At 53.8% G+C, this 23,679-nt stretch overlaps 2 protein-coding genes across 9 annotated transcripts in view; one reads left to right on the forward strand and one right to left on the reverse strand.

Annotated features, from left to right (window-relative positions):
- Positions 1 to 4,603, reverse strand: part of LOC130844049 (uncharacterized) — a 26,411-nt gene extending 21,808 nt beyond the window's left edge. For 3 of the 4 annotated variants that reach the window (XM_057720030.1, XM_057720031.1, XM_057720032.1), the window contains exons 1-2: positions 3,729 to 4,603; positions 587 to 766 (exon numbers count right to left, since the gene is read on the reverse strand). In XM_057720030.1, coding sequence (XP_057576013.1) covers positions 587 to 766; positions 3,729 to 4,226 — 678 coding nt within the window. In that variant the 5' untranslated portion in view covers positions 4,227 to 4,603. Of the gene's footprint in view, positions 1 to 586; positions 767 to 1,446; positions 1,498 to 3,728 lie in introns of those variants that run through there. The other variant, XM_057720033.1, reaches the window with a different exon arrangement.
- On the forward strand, positions 2,586 to 14,743 carry SOX7 (SRY-box transcription factor 7). Of its 5 annotated transcripts, none has more exons than XR_009051157.1 (4): positions 3,714 to 5,075; positions 8,604 to 9,613; positions 13,125 to 13,225; positions 14,435 to 14,743. XR_009051157.1 is itself a non-coding variant. In XM_057720028.1 (3 exons), exons 2-3 carry the CDS (start codon positions 4,838 to 4,840, stop codon positions 9,530 to 9,532), a joined length of 1,167 nt encoding a protein of 388 aa, XP_057576011.1. In that variant the 5' UTR covers positions 2,586 to 2,609; positions 4,344 to 4,837; the 3' UTR covers positions 9,533 to 11,344. The 5 variants fall into 5 exon arrangements, 2 of the variants coding, with proteins under 2 accessions (XP_057576011.1, XP_057576010.1); XR_009051155.1 differs by having other exon boundaries at positions 3,715 to 5,075; positions 8,604 to 9,921; XR_009051156.1 differs by having other exon boundaries at positions 3,715 to 5,075; positions 8,604 to 9,921; positions 14,450 to 14,743.
- The last annotated feature ends 8,936 nt before the right edge of the window (positions 14,744 to 23,679 follow it).

Here is a 23,679-nt window from a genome sequence, read left to right on the forward strand (position 1 = left end):
GGCCATCCACCATTTACGGGGAGACATGACTACTCAGAGACGAGCACACACATGTAGCGAGGGTGTTCTGTAGTAACCGGAAAGTCTGATCTGGGAAACCCAAAGGAAACTTGGGATTCTCTACCCCAGTGTTTTGTTACTATCAAATCCCACTTACAAAAGCGTTTCATGTTGCCAGGGGATCTGCACTACCCACACTCAGGAGCAATGTCATCTGAAAACCCTATTCCTTTCCTCCTAGTCCCCTGTAGGAAAGCTGTTAAACCCAAGATGCTGTGACACTCTGTCCAGGTGTCCTTGTGTCCACTCAGGTAAGCCTCCAGATATATCTGAAATCTCTGCTGTGTGGTTGCATCCCCCTGAATTATCCTAAATCAGAGACCTGGATGAATTTCTCCTAAATGACTATGAAGAGATTTCTGTTGGTTGAAAGAGAGGAACTCTGCTTGTTGGAGGGAAGTCAGGCCTGGGGTGGGGGTGGGGGAGGGGTAGAGGGCAGTCAGCAGGCCTGGACCAGGTCTCCTGGCTCTCCAGCATGCACCTTACCCGTAGCCAACAGGGTTTACCCATTTGCTTTTCACCTTACCTTGAACTTCAAGTGCCCTTTGGAAAAGAAAAGGTCCAGTGGAACTTGAGTGATGGGTCTGGAGAGGGCACACAAGCAGGGGGAGACACAGCAGCTGGTCAGAAGTCCTTCTGTCTGGCGTGGGGCTCTGATTTGAGCTGAAAGGTGACCAGGGTAGCCACAGAATGAGGGAGCAGAGACCTGAGAACGAGAGATATGTGTTCAGGTCTCTGTTCTGCCACCTGCCTCATCTGGGAATTGGCTTAATACTACAACCTGGCTGCCCAATTCACAGAGGGTTGTATGGAGGCAAGGATGAGCTGGAAATGACTTTTGCAAAGACTGTCAGTTGAGTACAGATAAATTGGTGTGAGCAAAGTTGATCATGGTGGTGATGATTTTGACCCCCAGTCTGGTGTAAGGGGCAAAAAGCACCAGCAAAACACATGCAAAAAAATCACTGCAGAGAGGAGGGCTGGGAGTACCAGCCCCAGCCCCAGCCGGGTGCAGCCGTCCAGCACTTGGTCCTGCGCAGAGCTCCAGTGCCAGTGGCCAGGCTGCCGGGTCGTGGCAGGAATGTGTGCCCTACTCCCTTTCTTTTCCTTCCCTTAGAGTTTGGGGCCATCCACCATTCTTCAGCTTAGAATAGAACAAGGAAAGCTCTTCAGGGGGAAAGTTTTGTGGGCTCGACCCTATCAATTTTATACTTAAAATTCCATCCATTCATTATTTTACAACATTTCACAGTTGTTTAAAGTGTATGGAGTTCTTTCACAAACACCATATCAGTAATTATCCCCATTTCAATGGTGAAGAAACTGAGGCTGAGATCAGATGAATGAAGTAACATCACACCACTAGTCACTTGAAGCAACCGGTTTCTGACTTCAAGTCCTGTATTCCTGTAAACCCTCTTCAGCAGAACTGCAGACCTAAAGGAAGATGGGAGGGAGGGGAGGGGGTGGAAAGGAGGAGAAGGGAAGATTAGAAAGGGAAGGAGAGAGGAGGGAAGGAGGGGAGCAGGGATGGAGAAAAGGAAAAAGAAAAGGAAGGAAAGAAAAGGTATTTTGAGAAAGAGCAGAGTTCACACAATACACACCGCAAGAGTAAGGCTCAGTCGGTGGGCAGACAGGTCCACTGTGCCCCTGAATCATCACACGCGGACGCGCCGCTCTACTATCCGTGTCTGTGGGAACCCCCATTCCATCCCGCCGCGGGTGCAAACACCCGCAGGACCGGGCAGCGCAACCCCGTACGTCTCCACCATTGTTGGCACGGTTGCTCTCGAAGCCACCGCGCTGTGTCCACCGATGAGCCTCTGCCAACAACTGGCCGCGGTCCTGGGCCCAGCGCTGGCCAGACAGGTGTCGGGGGTGCCTCGGAGGACGCCAGTCCTGGCCTTCTCGCTCAGCCCTCTGAGCCCCGGGCTTTGGGGACGATTGAGGTCTATGCGGAGCTCGGGGGGCTGAAGGTCGCAGTGATCCGAGAGGCAGTGGGGTTACAGCGACCCAGCATTCCTGAGCGCCGCCCGCACCAGGGCACGTTTGCATAAAGTTGCTCAGGTGAATCAATGCGTGGATGAGAATGCATGAAGAAATAAAGGAATGGAGCGAGCGAGAAAGCCCGGGTGCCCTCGTGCACACAGCTCACACGCTCCGGGCGGAGCCCGTGATGGGGATGGCATTTAACGCCCAGGTCCTGTACAACCGAGGCTCTCGCGCGCTCTCCGGACGAAATGCAAGAAATTATTATTGGAGACAAGAATCACAACATGTATTCTCTCTGTCCCCGGCTCCGCTGTTTTCTCCATCTTTGCTGTCGGACTTGGGAATCCACCTGGACTGCCCTGCGCTCCCTGGCGCCCGCGCATCTTGCAAACCTGGTGCCTGGGCGCGGCCCCACGGCGTGCGCGCTCTGCTCCGTAACCGAGCACAGAGAGCGCCAGAGGAGGCAAGACCGGAAGGCGACGCCGGCGGCCGGCAAGGGGGCGCTATCCCCTAGAGGCCTCTGACCCTGCGGAGCATCGGCCCGCCCTAGAGCGGCGGTGAGATTAGAAAGGGTAGCAGTCGAGTCCTTCCAGAGTCCCTAGGCTGCCGCGCAAATACCTCTGCGGGGATCCCTCCTCTCCCCCCACAACGAGCTGCGCCCCCGGCCGGGCGCGGCTCTAGGTCCCCGCGGTTCCCGGAGCATTCTGATCGAGGGATGTTTCCTGAGGAATTTCTGGCAGAGGGGTTCAACACGGGAAACGGCCTAGCTTCCCAAAGTAGGGAAGTCTGCCTAGACAGCGGACACATTCTCTCCGCAAATCACCCCCTTCCCGTCCGGTCCCCGGTGCCAGCCAGCTCTGCCGGCTCCACCGCGGGTTCCAAGATGCTCCCCCAGCTCCCAGCGCCCACTTGCCAGCCAGCCAGCCAGCGAGCCAGCGCTGCGCCACGCCCGGCCCCCTTCGATCGTCAACCCGGGCCCGCGAGAGCGGCGGGTGGAGGGCCCGGGCCTAGAGACCTACTAGGTCCTGGCTGGGAGGGAGAGGAAAACTACTCAATCTATTATATGTGTAAAGCCCGGGGCTCTAGAGGTTGAAAGTGGGACTTAAAAACGGAGAAGTTGCTCTTCTCCATCCACTTGCCGGGTCTTAGCCGTGGGGCCCGTCAGGGAGGGCATATTGCACACGCGGTGTCTATGAACTCAGTCACTGCACGCCAGACCCTGAAATCCGGACTTAGAAGTTGTATGGGCGTTATGTGAACAGTTATATCAACATCAACTATCATGGTGATGTGGGTATAGAGTTTGAGCTTTCACACACAGCCCTGTGAGGTCAGTCTTATCCTCCTCAGTTTAGGATTCGGAGAGGAGGTCTGAGTCAGGGGTTAAGTAACCCAACACTAAGACAGGTCCTGACTCCAAACCCCACGGTCCTCTCCCACTGCTACCTCCTTCCAGGGTCACCTCTGTGGAGCCCTGCACGGGGGTGGCGCTCAGTAAACATTTGTGGATAGGATTCCAGGATCTGGTCAAGCCTCATGACTGCCCTTGTTAATACAGTGGGGTGTGTCTAAGCCATATCTGCTCACTCATTTATCCATTCACTTATTCTGCATTTCCTGAGTGCCTACTGTGGGCCCTCACTGAAGTGAGAGCCAGGGGAAGGAGACCTACTCACCGAAGCAGCAGACACGGAGCTGTCCTCTGAGCAGGGGGTCCGCATCCGCGAGGGGCCCTGAGCTCCCAGCCCGCAGCCTTTCGAGTTGAGAGAGTTGAGCGCAGGCCCAGAACCTGCAGCCCCGTCTGTATACCCGTCGGTGTCAGGAGGAGGGATGCGGGAGGGGAGGAGGAGCAGGACTGCTGGTCGGAGGAGAAGAGAAAAAATACGGAGAAGGGAATTTTGAGAGAGAAGGGCTAGAGGCGAGGGAGCTGGAGGCTGGGACACCGGAGTCCAGGGTGGGGTGGGGGTAGGCGTGTAAGAAGAGAGAAAACAGACGGCAGGGTGAATAAGGGCGAAGTGAGGACGCAGACGTGCCCTCCGAGAGCCAAGGAACAGCGGGGCGTCGAGGGGGCCCTCGGGTGGGCACGGCGGAGAACCGGCCGCTGGATCCAGCCCTTGCAAGCCTCTCCGGCCGCCCAAGTTGGCAGGGGGCGAGGCCGTCGCCGCCCAGGTCATTTTAGAAAAGCAGTAGATGTGTTCTATCAAGACCAGGTCACAGGCCGGGATTCACGGTCAAAGTCACTCGTGCCGGGCCATTCCCAGCGAAACCTGTTTGGCTTCTGTTCTCCGTAGCATGCCACGCGCGGGAGGACCTGGCGGAGCCTGGCCGGGGGAGGCCGCTGCCAGTCGGACAGGGGGCTGGAGTCCGGCTCCCGCTCCCGGGCCAGGTAACCACGGGCGGCGCCCGCCTCCAGGCCAGCGGCACCTGCACCGGGAGCGGGCGGGCCGAGAGGCGGCCCCGGGGCGGCGGAGCGCGGATTCCGAGAGGGACCTGGGAGACGGAGGGGCGGGCCGGGGGCGGGCGCGGGGAAGCAGCGCTCCCTCCCGCCTCCCCTGCCGGCAGGTCGGAGCGAGGACGCGGCGGCCGGGGACGCAGGGAGGGGACCCGCGCCGAGAAGGAGGGAGGGGCCGCGCCGCCTTCAAGAGTCATTGGAGGACGCGGCCACCCGAAGCTGATAAATAAGGGGCCGGGCCGCGGCTGCCGGCCAAGTTGGACGCCCCGACCGGTGCGAGGGCCAGGTCAGCGCCGGCCCGACGACGCGAAGCGAGGCGACCCCCGCGCGGCCATGGCCTCGCTCCTGGGAGCTTACCCGTGGCCCGAGGGGCTCGAGTGTCCGGCCCTGGACGCCGAGCTGTCCGACGGGCTGTCGCCGCCGGCCGCCCCCCGCCCGCCAGGGGACAAGGGCTCCGAGAGCCGTATCCGGCGGCCCATGAACGCCTTCATGGTGTGGGCCAAGGACGAGAGGAAACGTCTGGCGGTGCAGAACCCGGACCTGCACAACGCCGAGCTCAGCAAGATGCTGGGTGAGTGAGCGGGCGGGGCGCGGCCGGAGGTCGGCCGGCGGGGGGCTGGCGGCTGGAGGCCCAGCCGGGGCTGTGCGGGCGCGCTGGGCGGGCGTGGGATAGACCCGGCGTGGGGTACGCGCGGGGGCTCGGGCGCGCGCCGTGCCCGCGACGTTGGGCATCTGGGAGAGCGCGGCTGTGCGCGCGGGGGCCGGGATTCCGAGCCGGGACGCCTGGACGAGGCCCAAAGGGAACCCGCGCGGCCCGCCGGGGTGGCCAGGGAGGCCCACTTGCGGGGACGGGAGCCGAGTCAGGGGCCCCGGGGCACAGGCCGGGCTGGGCAGCGGCCCGGCCCGGGGGGCCCGGCGACGAGAACCAGCGCGCATGGACGGGCCGGGTCGGAAACGCCGAGGCCGGGTGGACCCGGCGTTTGCTAGGAATACCGGAGCGGGAAAACCCTTCGTTCCCTTAACTTCATCACAGGCACAACCGTAGAGGGTGGTCGCAACTCTCATTAACGAATATTCGTGAAGAGAGATCTTGCGGGAACGCATTCCTGCTTTAACTTAATTATTAAACCAACAGCAAAATGGACTTGATTCGAGCCTCTGTTTCTCAGTCTCAGGAGTGTAGAAAATTCAGTTCGAATGCTTAGCGCGGCCAGTGCGGGTCTGTCCTGTAGTTCGGCCGCTGCCCGCGGGCTTCTGTGCAGTCACAGCCCAGGCGGCGAGACTGGATACAGGGACAAGCTAGGCCAGGCCGAGGAGCCTAGAGGGAGGATGTTCTCGTGGGTTTCTTCTCTCTCCCTTGTCTGGAGCTGAGCACTTATCAACTGCGCCCAACTCCTAACCTCTGCCCTTCGACGTGGTTTTTATTCATTTTGACAGGTGGCAAACTTTCAAAGCATTTTGTGTGCCAAGTGGGCACCAGGCCTTGTGAGAAGGAACAGTGTGTGGTCATCCGAGGCTGGCCCTGCCATGTGCAACCCCACCCGGCTCAGACTGGAGCCTTTTTCCATTGGAGTTCCAGGCTCCTTCCCCAGATCCGTGGAGTAAGGGCTGACACCTACCTTTGTGCTGGCTAAAGCCACAGGCCCTCTGCAGAAAGGATCTACCTGCAGTTAGGTGCTCTTTCAAAGCAGCTTATAGAGTGCAGGTTTCAAAGAGCCTCCTATCCCAGCCCAGCCCCCTGGCTAGCTGTGCCCAGGAAAAATTAGTGGGCCAGTGTCTTAGTGAACCCCTTCCCCCATAAAATAATTTAAATCATACTTATACTGTGTTGGCATAAAGACAAATATATATTAATATATACAATAATTAAACATTTTCTTCAACAAAACGTTTATATTTTTCCTCAGATTTCTAAAGGATGAAAACACCGTTTTTGTGGGCCCCTAAAAGTTTTTTGGTGTGCCCCAGGTGCCGTGCCTGTTGCCCAAGCGCAGCTCTTGTAATCAGGATAGAGCAGGCCCAGGCGAGGGATGGGAGAACTCTGGTTGCGGAGCCTTGCTGGATTGGGGCTGCCTGCTCCCAGGGAAAGGACAGGCAAAGGGACTGGGTGGCAATCACCTCCTGTGAGTTGATCTCTGCTGGCAGTTGGCACTTAAGCTTCCAGAGGTTGCAGTGCATTTTGCAGGAAAGATACTGATTCCTTCCTGCTTAACCACACAGCTCCTGGCATTAGGCAAAGGAAACCAACATGATGTTGCTTTGAAAAATATGGACTTTCTACACCTGCTAATAGGGGAGCAGCAGGATGATCTATTTCCACCCCAAGCCCATGATCTGGCCCAGCCCTTTCCTTTCTGACTTAGGAAAGGGAAAGGGCTGAATGTGAGAGCCCAAACTTTTTTTTGACTATTAGCTCTCCAATCTTTAACATTAAAAACTTCACCCAGCAGCACTGGTCTTTTTAGTATGTTATGAATGAGAAAGCACGTAAAGACAGTTATACATTTGGTGGTTTTAAACATGAACCTATATTTTATGAAAACTACACTATCCAGGTACACTTAGAAACTAGAGTCACATTTTATATTCAGTCCACAGTCAGGATGTGGGTGCATCTGGATCTTGGGCCTCTTGCTACAACTTTGTGGCCCAGCCACACACTGGAAACTAATAGCCAACCCCAAAATCTGGAGTTCCTGACACTTTTCAAGTTGCTTTTTAAGTGAGAGCTAATTGTATGAATTGACGGAATAGTTATAAACTTTCATCCCAATGGTAGATCGCCTTGAATAATCACCCTCCTCCAGCCCCCTCTGCAGACCTGGCACACACAGCCAGCCAGTACACAGTTCTGAACTTGGCCATGTGCAGAGTGCTCTGAGTGGCAGATGTGGCCCTTCCTTCCACGGCTTGGGGTGGGGGAGGGGCTGCTCTCTGGGCTAGTTTCTCTTAAACTTCAGGATACAATAGAGTCATGGAGGAACTTGTCAAGTTGTAGAATCCCAAGCCTACCCTAGGAGGTAACAATCTAAGAGGTCCAGAAGTGACCTTCAGAAAACCTGCAGCGGGAGGGATGTGCAATGTGCTTTGATAGAGAAAGAGATTTAATAATAAATCTATTCACAAAACAACACAGCAGCGAATAAGGATGAATATAAAATACATGTAAAACCAGCATTTTCACGCCATTGGGATATAAGTGTGGGATGCTTCTTCAGGAGAGAGTCTTGAGTTGGGTAACATCGCAATATATTTTTTATAGTGAGGAAAACAGAGACCCAGGGAAGATAAGGGATTTGCTCCTGTATGGAGAGTCAGTGGCTGAGCTGGTGCCCAATGCCATAGTCAGAGTGTCCTAAGTAGACAACTGGAAGCCATAGCTTGTGTGTGCAGGCGCGTGTGTGCGTGTATATGTTGCATGCAGTAGGGTCCTATTTGACCTTCAGAGGTAAGGGATAATCCTCTGTTGCCCTAAATGAGATCTTGTAATTTATGTCCATCTGTGAAACTATTGACTGAGACTGAGTTCCCTTACAAGAAGTCTTGTAAGATTTATGCCACAAGTAAATAATATAGTATCACTTCCTGAGGGGCAGCAGTGATGGAGGAAGGCAGAGTTTTCATTAAAATGCACAAATGATTAGCACTGACCCTCCAAGGGTAAATAAAGGCAGCCCAACTCATTATTGTAGTCATTACAAGTTTTTGTCCTGTCGGTGGGTAACATTGGGTCAGGTGGGCCTTTCACTGAGAATCCCACACTGTTTATATGTTCGCATTATCTGGTGGCTTTGATAGGAGACGTGCCAGTGACTGTGTGTGTAATTGGCACTAGTGCCTTGGGGCGTGCAAGCGGCAGAGGTTGGTTTGGCCTCACTGTGCGTGCAGGATGTGGGATGGGGAGAGGATGCGAGGAGCGCGGTGTGTCCTGTGTGGAGGTGGGGGGGGGGGGGGACAGCGCGGGGGGAGGGGCGGGGACAGGGGACCGAGGCGGCCAGGCGTGCGCCTGATGCTCCGAAGCCGGTGTCGGAGACAGGTGCACGGGCCGCCCCGAGCCGCGCAGAGGCTGAACGTGGTCTCGTCTGACTTGTGTGAGCAGGAAAGTCGTGGAAGGCGCTGACGCTGTCCCAGAAGAGGCCCTACGTGGACGAGGCAGAGCGGCTGCGCCTGCAGCACATGCAGGACTACCCCAACTACAAGTACCGGCCTCGCAGGAAGAAGCAGGCCAAGCGCCTGTGCAAGCGCGTGGACCCCGGCTTCCTGCTCAGCTCGCTCTCCCGCGACCAGAACACGCTGCCGGAGAAGCGGGGCGGCGGCCGGGGGGCGCCGGGGGAGAAGGAGGACAGGGGTGAGTACTCCCCGGGCGCCGCGCTGCCCGGCCTGCGGGGCTGCTTCCACAAGGGCCCGGCCGGCGGCGGCGGCGGCAGCACCCCGGGCAGCGTGGACGCCTATCCTTACGGGCTGCCCACCCCGCCGGAGATGTCGCCCCTTGACGTGCTGGAGCCGGAGCAGACCTTCTTCTCCTCCCCCTGCCAGGAGGAGCATGCGCACTCCCGCTGCATCCCCCACCTTCCCGGGCCCCCCTACTCCCCGGAGTACGCCCCCAGCCCCCTCCACTGCGGCCACCCCCTGGGCTCCTTGGCCCTCGGCCAGTCCTCGGGCGTCTCTATGATGTCCACCGTGCCTGGCTGTCCCCCGTCTCCTGCGTATTACTCCCCTGCCGCCTACCCTCCTCTCCACTCCAACCTCCACGCCCACCTGGGCCAGCTCTCCCCGCCTCCCGAGCACCCTGGCTTCGACGCCCTGGATCAGCTGAGCCAGGTGGAACTACTGGGGGACATGGATCGCAATGAGTTCGACCAGTACTTGAACACTCCTGGCCACCCAGACTCTGCCGCCGGGACCGGGGCCCTCAGCGGACAGGGCCCGGTCTCTCAGGTGACACCGACGGGCCCCACGGAGACCAGTCTCATCTCCGTGCTGGCTGATGCCACGGCCACGTACTACAACAGCTACAGCGTGTCATAGAGTCCGGGGCAGCCCGGCCGGCCGGCCTCGCCGCCGCCTCTCCTTCCCTTGCCGAGCGGAGCAGATGCGCAGCGCCCCGGGGTGAGCAGATCTGCACTGCCGACCCGCTCTGCAGATCCAGGGCCCCTCCGCCCGCCCCCTTACCCCCCGCCCCGCCCCCTGCAGCCTGCGTTTTGAGTATATTCCTTCAAATGAGTTTTCACTGGCTACACCCTGGGAATCAGGCCGGGTCGTTGCTGAAAGACAGTGTTTTCCGATAGAATTTTCATTGACCTCTCCTCCCAGTCCTCATCCCGGAAACAAATTCGGGAAAAGCCCAGCAGCATTCGCACCTCCCCTGCTTCTGACACGGCCGCAGGGGTACAGCCTTCCTGACTTTGGTCGTCCAGGTAAGGAGGGCCCTGGGGCCAAGGTTTAGGGCACCCGGCATCCAAACCCAATTCTGCCTCAGGGGTCTGGTGAAACCAAACTCCCCTCCCCTCATCTTCCAGCCCATCTCCCCATCTGTAGAGTGAGGGACAGACTCTGCACCTAAGGTCCCCTCTGCTCCAGGGTTTTCTGATTTAGGATTCTCTCCAGGCTAACAAAGGAAGATGAAGTGGCCTTCCTGATCTCATTCACGTGCAAGCTGGTGCTGATTCCGTGCACAGCCCAAGGATACCAGGCTGCTGCACTTGGTCACAGTCTCCCAATATGATCATAGTCTTCCAAAAGGATGCTTTGAGAAAAAACACTCATCTTGATTTGGGAAATTAATTCCTGGGGTTAACTGCATCACTGAAAATGAGATTGAATTCAAGCTGGGTTTTTTTTAACTTTTTTTTTAAAAGACAAGTTCTTTTTTATTAACACACATTTCAAGAGAATATACACAGCCTGAATATATACAGTGTGAGACACACACAACACACACATCTCCATGCACAGCGTAAATCAGATACTCTTTGCTGACCTTGGCAACTTCTCGTCAACCCTCTGTTCCTAACGACCCAAAAAGCAGGGAACCCAGAAAAGAATTTCAGCACAGTAGTATCACTTTCTTCCGATCTGAATGTGTTGATTTCTTGAGCAAAATTTCACCACTCCCTCCCCTCCGCAGATGCAGAGGGATCTTCCTTCCCGATGGAATTTCCTTTTTCTCTTTTCTGCTCTTTCTCCACCCCTGAATTGGCCACTAATTCAAAGAGCTCTTGTTCTAAAAATCCCAGACCTGATTCCTATGGCAGAAATGGGAATTTGTTCTCACCAGCCAGCTGATTCTTCAGGTAACATCTTCAGCCAACACATCAAAGCAACTTCCCTTTATTATACTTACTTCCTAAAGAACAGAAGTGCACTGTGATTCAGAAAATATTTCTGAGCCCTGACCCCATCCCAAAAACATTTCCATCATTCTCCCAAGCCTCCTTTGAAGGAACATACCATCAGTGAGCTAAAAGACTATTGTTTGTCTTTTGATTTCAACATATTATTGCCTGTATGAAATATGTGTTTTATATATTCTCTTATTATTTTCACCTTATATTTTGTATTGTTGAAAGATCCTTTTTTTTCCTTCCAAGGAGTCCTCTTGTAAAATCACTTAAGATATGATTAATCTTTATGCTATTACTGTATATGACATTTGGTAATAAATAGTAAATCATGGACAATATGATTGGTGCAGTCCAGAATGTATATTAATAATCTTATAAAACATTATCACAGACATTAAGCTAAACTGTTCCATTTTCTGTAAGAGCTACACATGCTTTGGAATGGTTGTAGATATTGATTTGTCTAAAATATTTAATTTAAATAAACGTTTTTGTACCGTGACCATTCTATCGTTTGAAATACAGTTTTGCAAAAAGAAAAAGTTTTCAAGCGAAGTGTAGATATTATGCCCAGTGTTCCTTCCAGCATTGGTCAAAATGTTTTCTCCATCGGCTTTTTTATTTTTAAAAGTTATCTTGTAGGAGTGGTCGGGTTTATTTTACGAGTTATGGTAAAGAGATAAAGCCTAATTTTACACATTAGAAACAGTGTTGTTCCCATGGATATTGAAAGAAAAGACGTATTCATAGCCTACTTGCAAAACAATTTTCTCCTCGGGAGGGATGACTTCACACTTGTAAAGTGGAATGAGGTGGTTGTCAGGCTGTCTCAACATGGGAAGTGGTGCCCAGTTATTTGCTTCCTTAAGGCTACCACATTTTCCCCTTCTTTTTGAAATCATCTTTTGAAGAATATTTAGATTGCCTTCTTTACTATGCACTTATAGATGTGGTATTACAAAAATCCTGTGCTCTCAAAGCTCTGTGGAATGTTGTAAGAGAAGACAGAGGAGCAGGAGGGTGGGTAATTAAAGGATGTAACCTCTTGTGAAGTTTAGGATGAAAATCCCTGTCAAAAAGTGCCTGGGAAAAACTGATGATTCCTCAGTCCCCAGGCAGGTCACCGCATCTGGCTCCTCCCTGCGGGGAAGCCGTTGTAACTTGTTTATGTCAATAGTAGCCTTGTGTTATTCCAGGGCCTCTGGGCCAAGGAGTGGGTCTTGGGAGGGTCCGAATGGGCAGACATTCATCCTGCAAATTTGATCATAATCTCTCGTCATTGCTTTAATAGCACTTTATAGATGTAGGGAGTTTTACAGCAAGTTTTATGGTCTGTTTCTCATCCTCAGCCCTAGGTGGGGCCGCCACCCCATTGCACAGCCAGGAACACTGAGGCCCAGGGTGGGAGGTGGCACCCTGGAGTCACTCTACCAGTGAAGACTGGGGTTTCAGCACTTTGTCAGATACATTTGCTGGCGGTGGAAGAGTCTCCCAGCTAGAGGCTCCAGCCTTTTAGGGTGCTTCACCCGGCATGGAATTACATGCAGCCCATTCACACCCCTCACAGCCCAGGGAAAGAGGATGGACAAAGAGGAAGTGGCGGGGCCAGCATTAGGTGACCGCTGAATTCTTTGCTGTCCAGGCCCACCATGGTGGCTGGCTGACAGTGGCCGTGTGTGGGGTCATCAGCTGACGGTGTCCTGCGCTGGCCGTGTCTGTGTGTCAGTGTCCGGCCCTGGACGCTGCCAGATGGGCGTGTTTCATTCCAGGCCATACTGTGGGGGTGGGGGAGGTGTCCCTGCCTCTGGGAGGGCAGGAAACTGGCAGGCGACAGAGTGCTCGCTCACTTTTGCTCAGCTATGAGTGAAACAGTCATGCCCGGAAGCTGGGGGTATTTTAGAGGTTTAGCTGCCCATCCCGGGGACCTAACTCCCTTCCCCGCCCTTCCCTCTCCCCCCTTGACAAGAGCACTTTTGGCTTCAGCTGATGGGAATTGATGGGTGTGCACAGTTATGAGTTGTTTTTCTAAAACATAGATGTTACCATGTCACACTTTTCCTTAAGACCCTTCAGCGCCTGTGTGTCGCCTACGGCACACAGGGTGAGTGAGAGGTGGGTCCACAGGGAGCCAGTGAGGTTCCTGGGTCCTGGAAGGGGCCCTGGTACTATGTTCACATGGCCAGCCCCTGCCCCTCCCCCACAGTGTACCTACTGCAAGGAAAGCCTATTGTTCTCTGAAAATACTCACTTTTTCCATGCTTCTGTGCTTTTCTCAGTGCTGTTCCCCAACCAGGGAGAACCTCATTCCCATCACCTGTCTGATGACATCCCACCCACTGTCCAAATCCAGCTCAGATGTCGCCACCCATGCCGGCAGGTAGGCGGGTCACTGTCCTCCCTGAGCTCAGGCAGGACTTGAGCTGATCTGACACTTAGAGCTGGCATTGCTGTCATCTACCCGTGTGCATCTCCCCAGCAGGGCAGACCCATGGTAGCTGCTCAACAAATAAGTGAATGCATAAATGTATAAGGTAAACATCTGATAGGTCCTGTAGGTGTTCTGGTTAGTCTTGGTGCTAAAGATCTGATATCTTCTGGGTCCCTAATTTTCTCACTCATCTATCTGGAAACCCAGACTCTGGAGCCCTTGTCTGTGTGGTTCTCAGGGCTCTGAGACTGGATGTGATGCAGCCATGGTTGTTGACCCTCCCCTGCTACAGTGTAGCCTGGAGTAAACAGGTCAGGAGGTGGACACAGAGAACCGGAGTAGCTCCTCTCCCGTCCCATCTTAGAGTGGCAGAATAGTGCTGAGGGTGGATGATTTGTAGTGTTTGTAACTGCCTACCTTTCCTTCTGAAAAGGCTGTGCTGTTGATTTCATCCCAGGGAAAGGGATTTGGAAGGAAGGAAGAAAGGAAGAAAGGAGGGAAGGAAAGGAAAGACATCATCTCTCTCTCTCTCTCTCTATCATCTATCGATATTTTAATTCTCAAAAGAGACATAGTTTAGGAAAAAATAACATCATAGAGAAAAAAAGTCATCTATTCGTCAACAACGTAGAGACATTACTGGTAATTTTTTTACGCATATCCACCCAGTCTTTTTTTATTTGTTTGTCTAGTGCTACGTAGACACGTCTTTTTTTTTTTTTTTTGCATAACAAGTTTATTTTTAAAAGGCATATAGACAATAAACAAAGTAAACATTACAACAGATCTTAACTTCTGCTAAGTACTATCTGTCCTAGAATTGCTCCACTAAGGCTCAGCCTCTGACATCTTAAACTCAGTAATCGTCATCTTCATCAGAGTCCATCACTTTTCTTCTGTTGAATTTAACTGTTGTTTTCTTTTCTGTACGTACTTTTTCAAGGATTTCTATTAAACCTTGTTCTGATACCTTCCCACTTAGTTGTCCATATCGGGCCATCTGTATAAGGTAATTCTCTACTGCTTTAGTTTTCTCAGGCTTTACAAGTGCTAAGTTACTTAATGGGGCCCGGGCTGACTGATCCAGAACTTGGGCTAAGATACTGTTTCTCATTTATGCTTCCCTGTGCTTTGCTTCCTGTTGTGCTGCATCGCCAGGATCCTGGCGCACAGCAGACCCTTGGGTCGCAACGACTAAATTCTAGAAGACATTCGGCTGGAAGAGAAGGCGAAGCAGGCCAGATCCACAAGCTTAGGGCACCGAGGGACCAGAGGGGCTGAGCGTTCCGCTGGGGGCCAAAGCCGGCCCGGACGAGGATGACTGCCCGCCCAGGAGAGGCCCGCGCCCGACCCGCCCGCGACGGCACTTGGTCCGCCGGCCGCCCGAGACCCCACGCGGCAGGGAGAGGGGCTGTCTTTTATAATAGACATTTTTATTCGTTAATATTATAAATTTATTTATTTATTCATTTATTTATTTATTTATTGGCTGAGTTGAGTCTTCGTTGCTGCATGTGGGCTTTCTCTAGTTGTGGAGAGCGGGGCCTACTCTTTGCTGTGGTGCACGGGCGTCTCATTGTGGTGGCTTCTCTTGTGGAGCACGGGCTCTAGGCTCGCCCTTCAGTAGTTGTGGCACATGGGCTCAATAGTTGTGGCTCATGGGCTCTAGAGCATAGGCTCAGTAGTTATGGCCCAGGAGCTTAGTTGCTCCGTGGCATGTGGGATCTTCCTGGACCAGGGATCAAACCATGTCCCCTGCATTGGCAGGCAAATTCTTAACCACTGCATCACCAGGGAAGTCCCTATTCATTAATATTAAACTTTTTGCTATGTCCTTAAGCTTTTCTTTTCTGCAAAGGGTGTTTTCTTTGTGGTTGAAAAATCAATATAAAAAATTTTAGAGAAAAAAAAATTACCCACTCCATGACCTTGTTGTAACTATTTTCTTTTTTTTAATTAAAAAAAAATTGTTTTTGGCCGTGACGTGAGGCTTGCAGATTCTTCATTCCCCAACCAGGGATTGAAACTGCTCCCCTCGGCGGTGAAAGCAAGGAGTCCTAACCACTGGACCACCAGGGAATTCCCAACATAACTATTTTCAACATACTCATTTCTGTATGTTGAACTCCCTAGTCCTGTATTCATGCGTTCAAAATTCAGATACCATTGGTATTTGGCTTTATCCTTTCAACAGCCTATTATAGAAGTTTGTCACATTGATATCTGTCTTCACATTTATCATTTTTGATGACAGAACAGTACTTCAGTGCATTAGTGTGGTTTAATTTACTTGACCACCCCCTTGCTCTCAGATAACTAAGTTGTTCCATTTTCATTTTTGCCACTATAAATAGCACTGCAGTGAACATTTACTTGTTTCTGTCCTTGGCTAGATTCCCAGTGGGGTATCAAAGGTCTAAGCTATGAACAAGTTTACAGCTTTTGATCAGACTGCTCGTGTGTTGGTTCTCCCAGCACATCTCAGCTGGCCTTTGAGGCACAAAATGACTCCATACAATTCCAAGAATGAATTTTTCAGGAAGAAGGAAAACTCCTGAAGACTGTTTATAACCAGCTCCAAATTGACCATTCTCAGTGGGCTTTCCCCTGACGTGGTGGCTCATCTTCCTGAGGACAGTAACATGCTTGCCAGTGGCTTCACTGGCACATTGGAGGTGTTCCTTTCCTCCAGCTTTGCAGTAGATGACACACCCTTCCTGGAGCATCAGCTTAGTATATGGGGGAAAGGCGTCCTCTATCAGTCAGCACGGGAAACGGATTGGTCCCTAGGTTCCCCCCGGAGCGCAGAGCAACTGGCTGCCTTCACAGGGCGCTCAGAGCTCCAGGTGGTGGGAGAGCATCTGGAAACAGCTGGGACTTGGGGAAGCGGTGTGACCTCACCCCATCACTGGACTTTGGACTGTGGATAAATCTCTGGACCTGTTCTCTCATCCAGGACGAGTAGTTCATGAATTTGTGGGCGCTTGAGGAATTGTAAGGCTTTATACACAAGTACAGAATAGCTATTGTCTATTTCAGATCTCTTTAAACAATTTAGATTTCTTTTAGGCCTAGAGGCTGGTACTAGTTTAAAAATCCTGGAGCTGTGTGTTCAGCAGTTATCACACTGAGACTGATTGTGCAGGAGAAATAAGGGAATGGACTTCACGATGTGCAAGAGGGGCTTGTAGAGGAGCCCTCCATTTCCTTGATTGGCACTAAGCTGGGGTTGATAGAGACCGTTTGGGTTCTCGAGTCCACTCCCCTGGCTCTACTGAGGACTGCCGTGCTCGGCAGATGCATTTCTATTTGATCTGAGTCCTCTAGAGAAAGGGGTTTTTCTCTCTGTAAGATGGTCTGACGAATTCCATCATCAGAAAGTTCTTGCTTGAACCTCACCTAAATCCCTCCTGCTCAGTCTAAATCTATGTCTGCTTGACATCATCTGAGGAGATTTATGCGATTTGTCCCCAGGTGGTCCTCCCCTGAAGGCTGACAGTCATGCTCCTTCCCTCCTTGTTACGGGACCATGTTGAGGCCCCAGTGCGGGTTGGGTTTTCCTGCAGAACCCCTCTCAGGGCTGCTTTCTCCCGAGACAGAGGCTGAAGCTTGTAGGGACATGGGAGGGGGAGGGACGAGGAAGGTCCCATTACACAAACTGTGACTGAGGAAGGCAGGGGATCACCCAGAACCGGGAGAACAGACTCTGTGGGCACTTCTGGAATATTCTGCATGTAGGTGTGGGGTGTAGTCATCTTTCAGAAGGTCACACCTGGACCAAAAGGTGGGTCCCCTAGCTCTGCTTACTGAGCTTTCACTGGTCACTCACCTTCCACCCATCCGAGGGGCCGAGGGGAGGCACAGGTCTGGGACAAGTGAGGGAACCTTAAAACAAGAAAAATATTCCACTGATTCTGGGAAAAATCAGTGGATTCTGATGACTGAAATGCCTTTGCAGCCTCTAAGGCCCTCAGGGAGCTGGCCATTGTGTCTTAGAGGTTCTGATGATGGGACCTGAGAGGTGCGGCCAACTTGCACAGGTGGGGGTCCTGCCACCAGGGCAGGTGCCCAAAGGCGTCCACATGCTCCACCTGTGTCTCCATGTGCTGTTTGTCCTCATCATGTTAGAGAGTCCAAGAGAGCTTTGTAGCTCCTCTGTTCCAATTTTGACAAGTCTTATAACTTTCTCTTTCTTTATTCCCTTCCCTGAAAAATAGAAGCACCAGCTCCCACGTCTCAGGGTGCTGTGAAGGTCCGGGAAAGCATGTAACATCCTTAAAATCTGCAAGACAGGGTATAAGATGAAGCGGTTTGTTCCAATGAGGACCAGCAATCGATCAAGGTGCAGTTACATTTTTACTGGAAAGAATTCTCATCCCAGCTCTGTGACCTTGAAAAAAATCACAGAGGTCAGAGCTGGAAGGAATTGTTGTTATTGTGTTGTGACTCCCCAGATCTGATGAAAAAGAAACTGGAGGCCCAGAGAAGTCAGGGGATTCGCTTGAGAGGGAGCAGCTCAGAGCAGAAGCTGGTGAAGGGCCTTGAGTGCAGAGCTGAGAGGGGGAGGGGCCGGGTGAAACCCCTCCTCACAGGACCCGGCCGGTCAGTCATCCTCAGCAGCGCTGGCCAAGGAGGGCGGCTGGCCAAGGACAGGGCTGGGGGAGAGCCCCCCCTCCCATGGCCCTCTCTGCTAGATCGGGGTCTCAGCAATGGGCAGGGGCTAGTGGCACAAGTACGGGGATGCGGGTGATGGGAAGAAGGGTTTCTGGGGATGCAGATGGGAGGGGACACAGGAGCCCGTGGGTGCCCATGCCTCCAGGACGCTTCCCAAGAGGTTTCTTCCTGGATTCCTGTAGCCTGGCTGGTTTGGATGGTGCTGACCCAGGAGTGGGAGGCTGGGGATGAGTGTCCCAGGCATGGAGAGCCCCAGGGAGCTCTGGTGGGGAGCAGACATGTGGCCATAGGGTGCCAGACACTTCTGGGAACAGGGCTGGCACAGAGGGACCTGGACATCCCTGAGAGCCAGTGCCCCTTTGTCGTGTTTGTGCCATCCCCGTCTGCCCCCCTCCCCGGGCTGCAGGTGCCCAGAAAGGCAGCAGATGGCCCGGGGGCGGCAGAGGGGCTGGGAGGCCAGGGCTGCTGGGCAGAACTCCAAGGTGGCCGCCACAGCCCGCCACACTCTGCCTCCCCGGTCGCTGGGGGACGAAGAGGAGGGCAAAGGCCTGCAGGAGGGGCCCAGAGAGGGCGGAGGAGCAGCCTGGCCGCCGAGCGTTTTCCTGCCCTTGGGAGCTGCTGTGACCAGGAGGAGGAGGATGTGGCCTGAGCCCAGTGTTTCCTGCCTGATAAGCTGGCCCCTCCCTGGGAGCCCTGGCCAAGCTACCTTCGCGCCCAGAGCCCCGACCAGGGAGGGGCTGGCTGAGGAGGAAAATCACTTCTCCAGATTAGCTCGCCCAGGCCAAGCCTTCCTCCCCCACCCCATCCCGCAGCAGCCACAGGAAACGGGGCTGGGGCCCAGCACGCCCAGAGGTCCCCCCCTTCAGAGCACTCAGGCTCCAGGCCCAGGGACTCCGGCCTGTCTTGGGGTCTCAGCGGCCAAGTCCCCCGAGAACAGAAGCCCTCCTGCTCCAAAGTTAGGCATCTCCAAGGAGGGCAGTGACTGCAGACTTTTTATGTGTTTGTCAGATCTCTGCAGTTCGGGCCTGAAAGCTGGTCAGTTTCTTCACAGTCAGTCCAGGCACCAGCTCCCTCCCACCTGGCCATTGTCCGAGGACAGAGGGTGGAGAGTGGTGGGCTTGGGATGCAAGGTGCCAGGCTGGCACAAAGGGAGGGGCAGGGGCTGGCCAGGGACCCAGCTGCTGCCCTGCTTTGCCCTGCTGGACTGTGTGGCCAGGGTGTGTCCCTGACTCTTTCTGAGCCTTGCTCCCCGTCTAATTGGACGGGCGAGCCACTTAGACAGGAGCTGAGGGCCTTCCTCCCAGGAGTCCTGATAGATGGAGGACTCGGAGAGCTTCAGAGGCAGTGGCCTCCCTGGAGGAGGGCCGGCACGCTGAGGGCAGCCCATCCCCACCACGGGAGGGAGGGAGGGCCTGGAGGGACAGCACCTATTCATCAATGTCACGGTGAGCTGACCCGGTCCAGGCTTCACTCTCCTCTCTCTGGTTTCCCTCCCACCATCCTGCCCGCTGGGAAACAGGATGCCTGGGACTGCAGGTTGGGGGCGAGGATTGTGCATAGGACCCCAAGGCAGGGGAGATGGACTCCTCAGAGAAATAATTCACAGAGAGGGTAGAGGGGCTGCTCAGACACACAGTCGTCAATGGGGGCCCCACCAGGACTGCTGGTCACCGACATCCAGGTGCACCCCCGACCCCCCACAACAGCCGGTTCTCCCGCAGGCCCCCTGCCCTGGGCACTCTGCCCCCAAACCGTGGGTGTACCTCCTTACTCACGCCCAGACCTGCTTCCCTGGTAAAAGCACCCCTCTATCCTCATCAGGAAGCTGATTCTCGGTGAATACAAGCGCACCAAGGGAGCGTTTCATGCCCACCACAAGTGAACATGCACTCGTCTTGGAGAAAACATGTGCGTAGGTGTTGACAGATCCCCAAGTGGGCACAGGCACGAGGAGGTGCAGGCAGCACTCTGTCCTCTGCATGTGGGGGCACCATTGTTTACAAAGCGCTTCTGCATTTGGTGTTTCACGTGACCATCGCAGCCATCCCGGTGTAGGTATGATTATGCCCTTTCACAGCTGAAGCTGACACTCAGGTGGGGCAAAGAGGGGCTGAGGAAGGTCCTGTCGCTGGTAAGCAGAGATGGGGATCCCGCTGAGGGGGAGCAGGAGACAAACTTGCCCTCCCTGGTTTCCTGCCCAGGAGGATCGGCTGTGTCTTGGTTGCACCTGGGGTGAGCATCCACTCACTACAGCTGAGCCTGAACAGCTGGTGGGTGACAGAGATGAAGGTGGGGAATTCCCTGGGCAAAGTGACTGCATGCAGCCTCCCTAAGGGCACAGGGCCACCTGAGCTGCCTGGGCTGTGCTGTCCTCTGATCTGGGGCTGCCTGGTCGTGGGAGGCCTGTAGATAGGAGAGGTGGGTGAAGGAAGGAGGATTGGGGTCTAGGCCTTTCCATTTTATGCTCTGCAGGGCTGGCCCAGTCACTTGTCTGCTGTGTGACCTTGGGCAAGTCACTCTCCCTCTCTGGGCCTCTGTAAATTAGGAGTCCCAGACTTGAGAGTTTCTAGGGGCTAGAATACCCTGGCTCTCTGAGCCTGTGAAAAGGAGCAAGGAAAAGAGGAGAGCTTCCCTCCTCTCTGCTCCTGGCTTTAGCATGGGAGTGGTCTCTAGGGAGGTGGCAGTGGTGGGGGGTCCCCGGGTGGGGGTCCCCCTGAGCTGCACACATCTGTGCTGGGGGTGTGGCTCCCACATCCAGGCCCTGAACATGTCCCTCTTCATCATCTCTTCTTGCCTCGGCTGCCCTGGGCTGTCGCCTTGCCTTGTCACCATGCCACGGCATAAGGCCCGCACACACCTGGACCGGCCCCATTTCCATGTGTCACCAGGCCCTGGCCCCACCTCCTTGGAACCCTGCCTGACCTTGCCCACATCACCCGATCTCGCTACCTCTCCACACAGGGTGTTGGGCCCAACAGAATGAGGCAAGAGGCCTCTGTTGTCTGAGCCCAGCCTGGCAGGTCCTCACGTAACCCTGACACCCAGGAGCACCCCTCCCGTCAGGCAGGATCCAGTGTGAAGGCTGCAGCTGGTCTCCTGAGGGAGGCTGGGCCCTCCATGGCCAGGGGGACTCCTGGACTTCGACCTCCCAACCCCACAACTACTGTCCACTCCCAGGCCCCCTCACCACAGTCACTTGGCTATCGCCTTGAGCCTCTCCCCCTCCAGGTCAGCTGGAGGGCCCATAAGGTCTGCACATATCACCTTTGGAGCAAGCTGCTGCCTGCCCAGTACTGCGAGCAAGGCGAAGCTCGGGCTTCTCAGAGGGACATTCAGGCCCCAACACAGTGGGCAGCCTCCTCTCCCCTGACTCACTCCGCACAGCACACCCTGTGTTCTGGGCACAGCAGATTTCCCACTAGGATTTGTTTCCTCATCCCCAAGTGTCTTTGCATAGGCTGCTCCCTTGGGCTGGAATGCCCTTCCCTGCATCTTCGCTCTGTGAACTCCTACGGGACCCAGATTGAAAGTTCCCCCTCTCAGAAAGCCTCTTCCACACACCCTCCACCCATCCGACTCACCTTCCCCCAGTACGTGTGTGCATATTCCCACAACTCTCTCACATAGCACTGCGGCTGTGATGATGCAGTCTCTGTTTTCAAGCCTCTATTCTCCCACTTGTCTGGGAACAATTTTATCTGGAAAAGGCATCTTATTCATCTTTGATTCCATGGGGCCCACTTTGTGCCAGGCACATAGTAGGTGCTCCGTCAGTATCTGCTGGATGACAGAAGCTACTCAGGGCTCAAACACTTCCTGGTCCGCCCTCTGCTCCATGGTTGATCTTAGACTCAGTTTTTCTACCTGTAAATTGGTACTAGCTTATGTCAAGAGTTTTCCGATTATGGCAATAAATAGAAACTCAGGAGATGATCAATGGTGAGGTATAAAGTCCTGATGCAATCGCCTTTTTATGATCACTGGAAAAATTTAACTCTCCACTGGCTGTCTGCCACCTTTTATCCTGTGTCCATACCCCACCCTTGGCCATCTGTCAGGAATGAAAACTATTTGTAATATTGTCCCAACCAGAGCAGGTCAGGAAGAAAATTGGTGCTGCATGTGGGGAGATGATTGATACACACACACATTACATACACATATTACACAAGTATATATCACACACACACACACATTACACACACACATATATCACATACACACATTACACACATGTACATACATATATTTCACACACTCACAGGTACACAAATACATATTACACTACACACATACACACACACACACGTCATGACTTTCCAAGGCCTGATAGAGAAGTCTTTGGGATAGCTTGTCTTCCCGCCCCAAGTGGACGGATCCAGGGGGCTGACACTAGTGGTCAGTGTTAGGATTTATCAAAATAAGGAGTGAGCTGCTAATTCTACAGCAACAAGGATGCTGAGTTCTCTTTGGAAGTAAATTTAGCCCTTTGGTAAGTTAACTTTTCCAGGTCTAATTAAAAAACCTTTTATTATTTCTTGTTGTATTCCTTCTAGACTTTTTTCTCAAGGTTTATGTATGTGCTCACACACATATTTTTAAACTTTATTTTAGAATATTGGGATTACATCATTTTGTCAACTCGTTTTCTTAAAAAGTGAAAATGTAGCCTGAATACATTTTCGCAGCAGTGCATGCCTCCGAACGGGCAATGAGCCCTGTTGTGGGCACTTCTAGAAGCCACTTTTCTGGGCCCCATGTTATTGGACCCCATGAACGCCCCGTGGTTTGCTGAGGAAGCCTGTGTTGCCCTAAATGAGGACCCAGCTCCTTGACTGGAGAGCAGTTCACCTGCTCGTCACACTGAGGAACGAGGTGTGCAAACCTCACCTTTGGGGTGCCTTGGCTCTCAGCTGGACCCCATTTTCAGAAGCCCCGCCACCCCAGGGCTCTCGCCCGGGCATGTTCCCATCGCCCAAGAGTGTGTGGGGATTTCTTGCCACAAAGATCAGGAGGCATATGTTCACTTTCTACACGTGGGTTCTATTTGCCACTGAATATCAGTTCTCAAACGACGTGTTCCCTGCTCCCCTGTGTCATCTGACCCCTCCCTGCCCGACCAGCTGCCAGCTGGCTCTGGTGGGAAGGCCCCTGGGGCCCAGGTGGGGACCACAAGGATGCCCACTTGCGATGCCAGGCCGGGCGCCCAGGGGGGAAGTGACTTGTCCAAGGCTGCGTGGTGAGTCAGCAGCTTGGCCCGGCTGCTCTGAGTGCTGGGAACCAGCCCAGACCCAGGGCTGCTGCCCGGCCTCTGACATGCACCATCTTGCTCAGGGCGGAAACCTCTCTTCCTAGGAAGGAGGGCAAAGGCCCAGGGGTGCCCTGGGCCTGGGGTGCCTCCTCTGCTAAAAACAGCCCAGCGGCTTTGGGGTGGCCTTTTCCTATGTGTGTCCCCTCAGTCCAGCCTTACTGTGACTGTGCAGGACATTGTCTTCCTGTCCCCTGCTGCCTGGGGGGTAGAGATTGTGCACAGAGGGCAAGGCCTTGGGCGGCTCTCGGCTCCCCCACTTGCTGCCTGTGGCTCCCAGGGTGAGTCACTCCACTTCCTTGAACCTCAGTTTCCTTAGCTGGAAGAATGGGAATCCTGAGACCCCCTCACAAGGTGGATGGGTGGATTGAAATTCCAGGCTGTCATCAAGTGACTCAAAGGCAGCGCTTAATAACACGCA

This window comes from Hippopotamus amphibius, chromosome 2 (assembly GCF_030028045.1).
Source record: "Hippopotamus amphibius kiboko isolate mHipAmp2 chromosome 2, mHipAmp2.hap2, whole genome shotgun sequence".
Classification (NCBI taxonomy): Eukaryota; Metazoa; Chordata; class Mammalia; order Artiodactyla; family Hippopotamidae; genus Hippopotamus; species Hippopotamus amphibius.

Excerpts from the sequence above, each read along its gene's own strand:
- SOX7 (XM_057720028.1), top strand. The coding sequence starts at position 4,838 with ATGGCCTCGCTCCTGGGAGCTTACCCGTGGCCCGAGGGGCTCGAGTGT. Across the intron at positions 5,076-8,603 it reads CGAGCTCAGCAAGATGCTGG|GAAAGTCGTGGAAGGCGCTG; the intron begins GTGAGTGAGCGG and ends TTGTGTGAGCAG.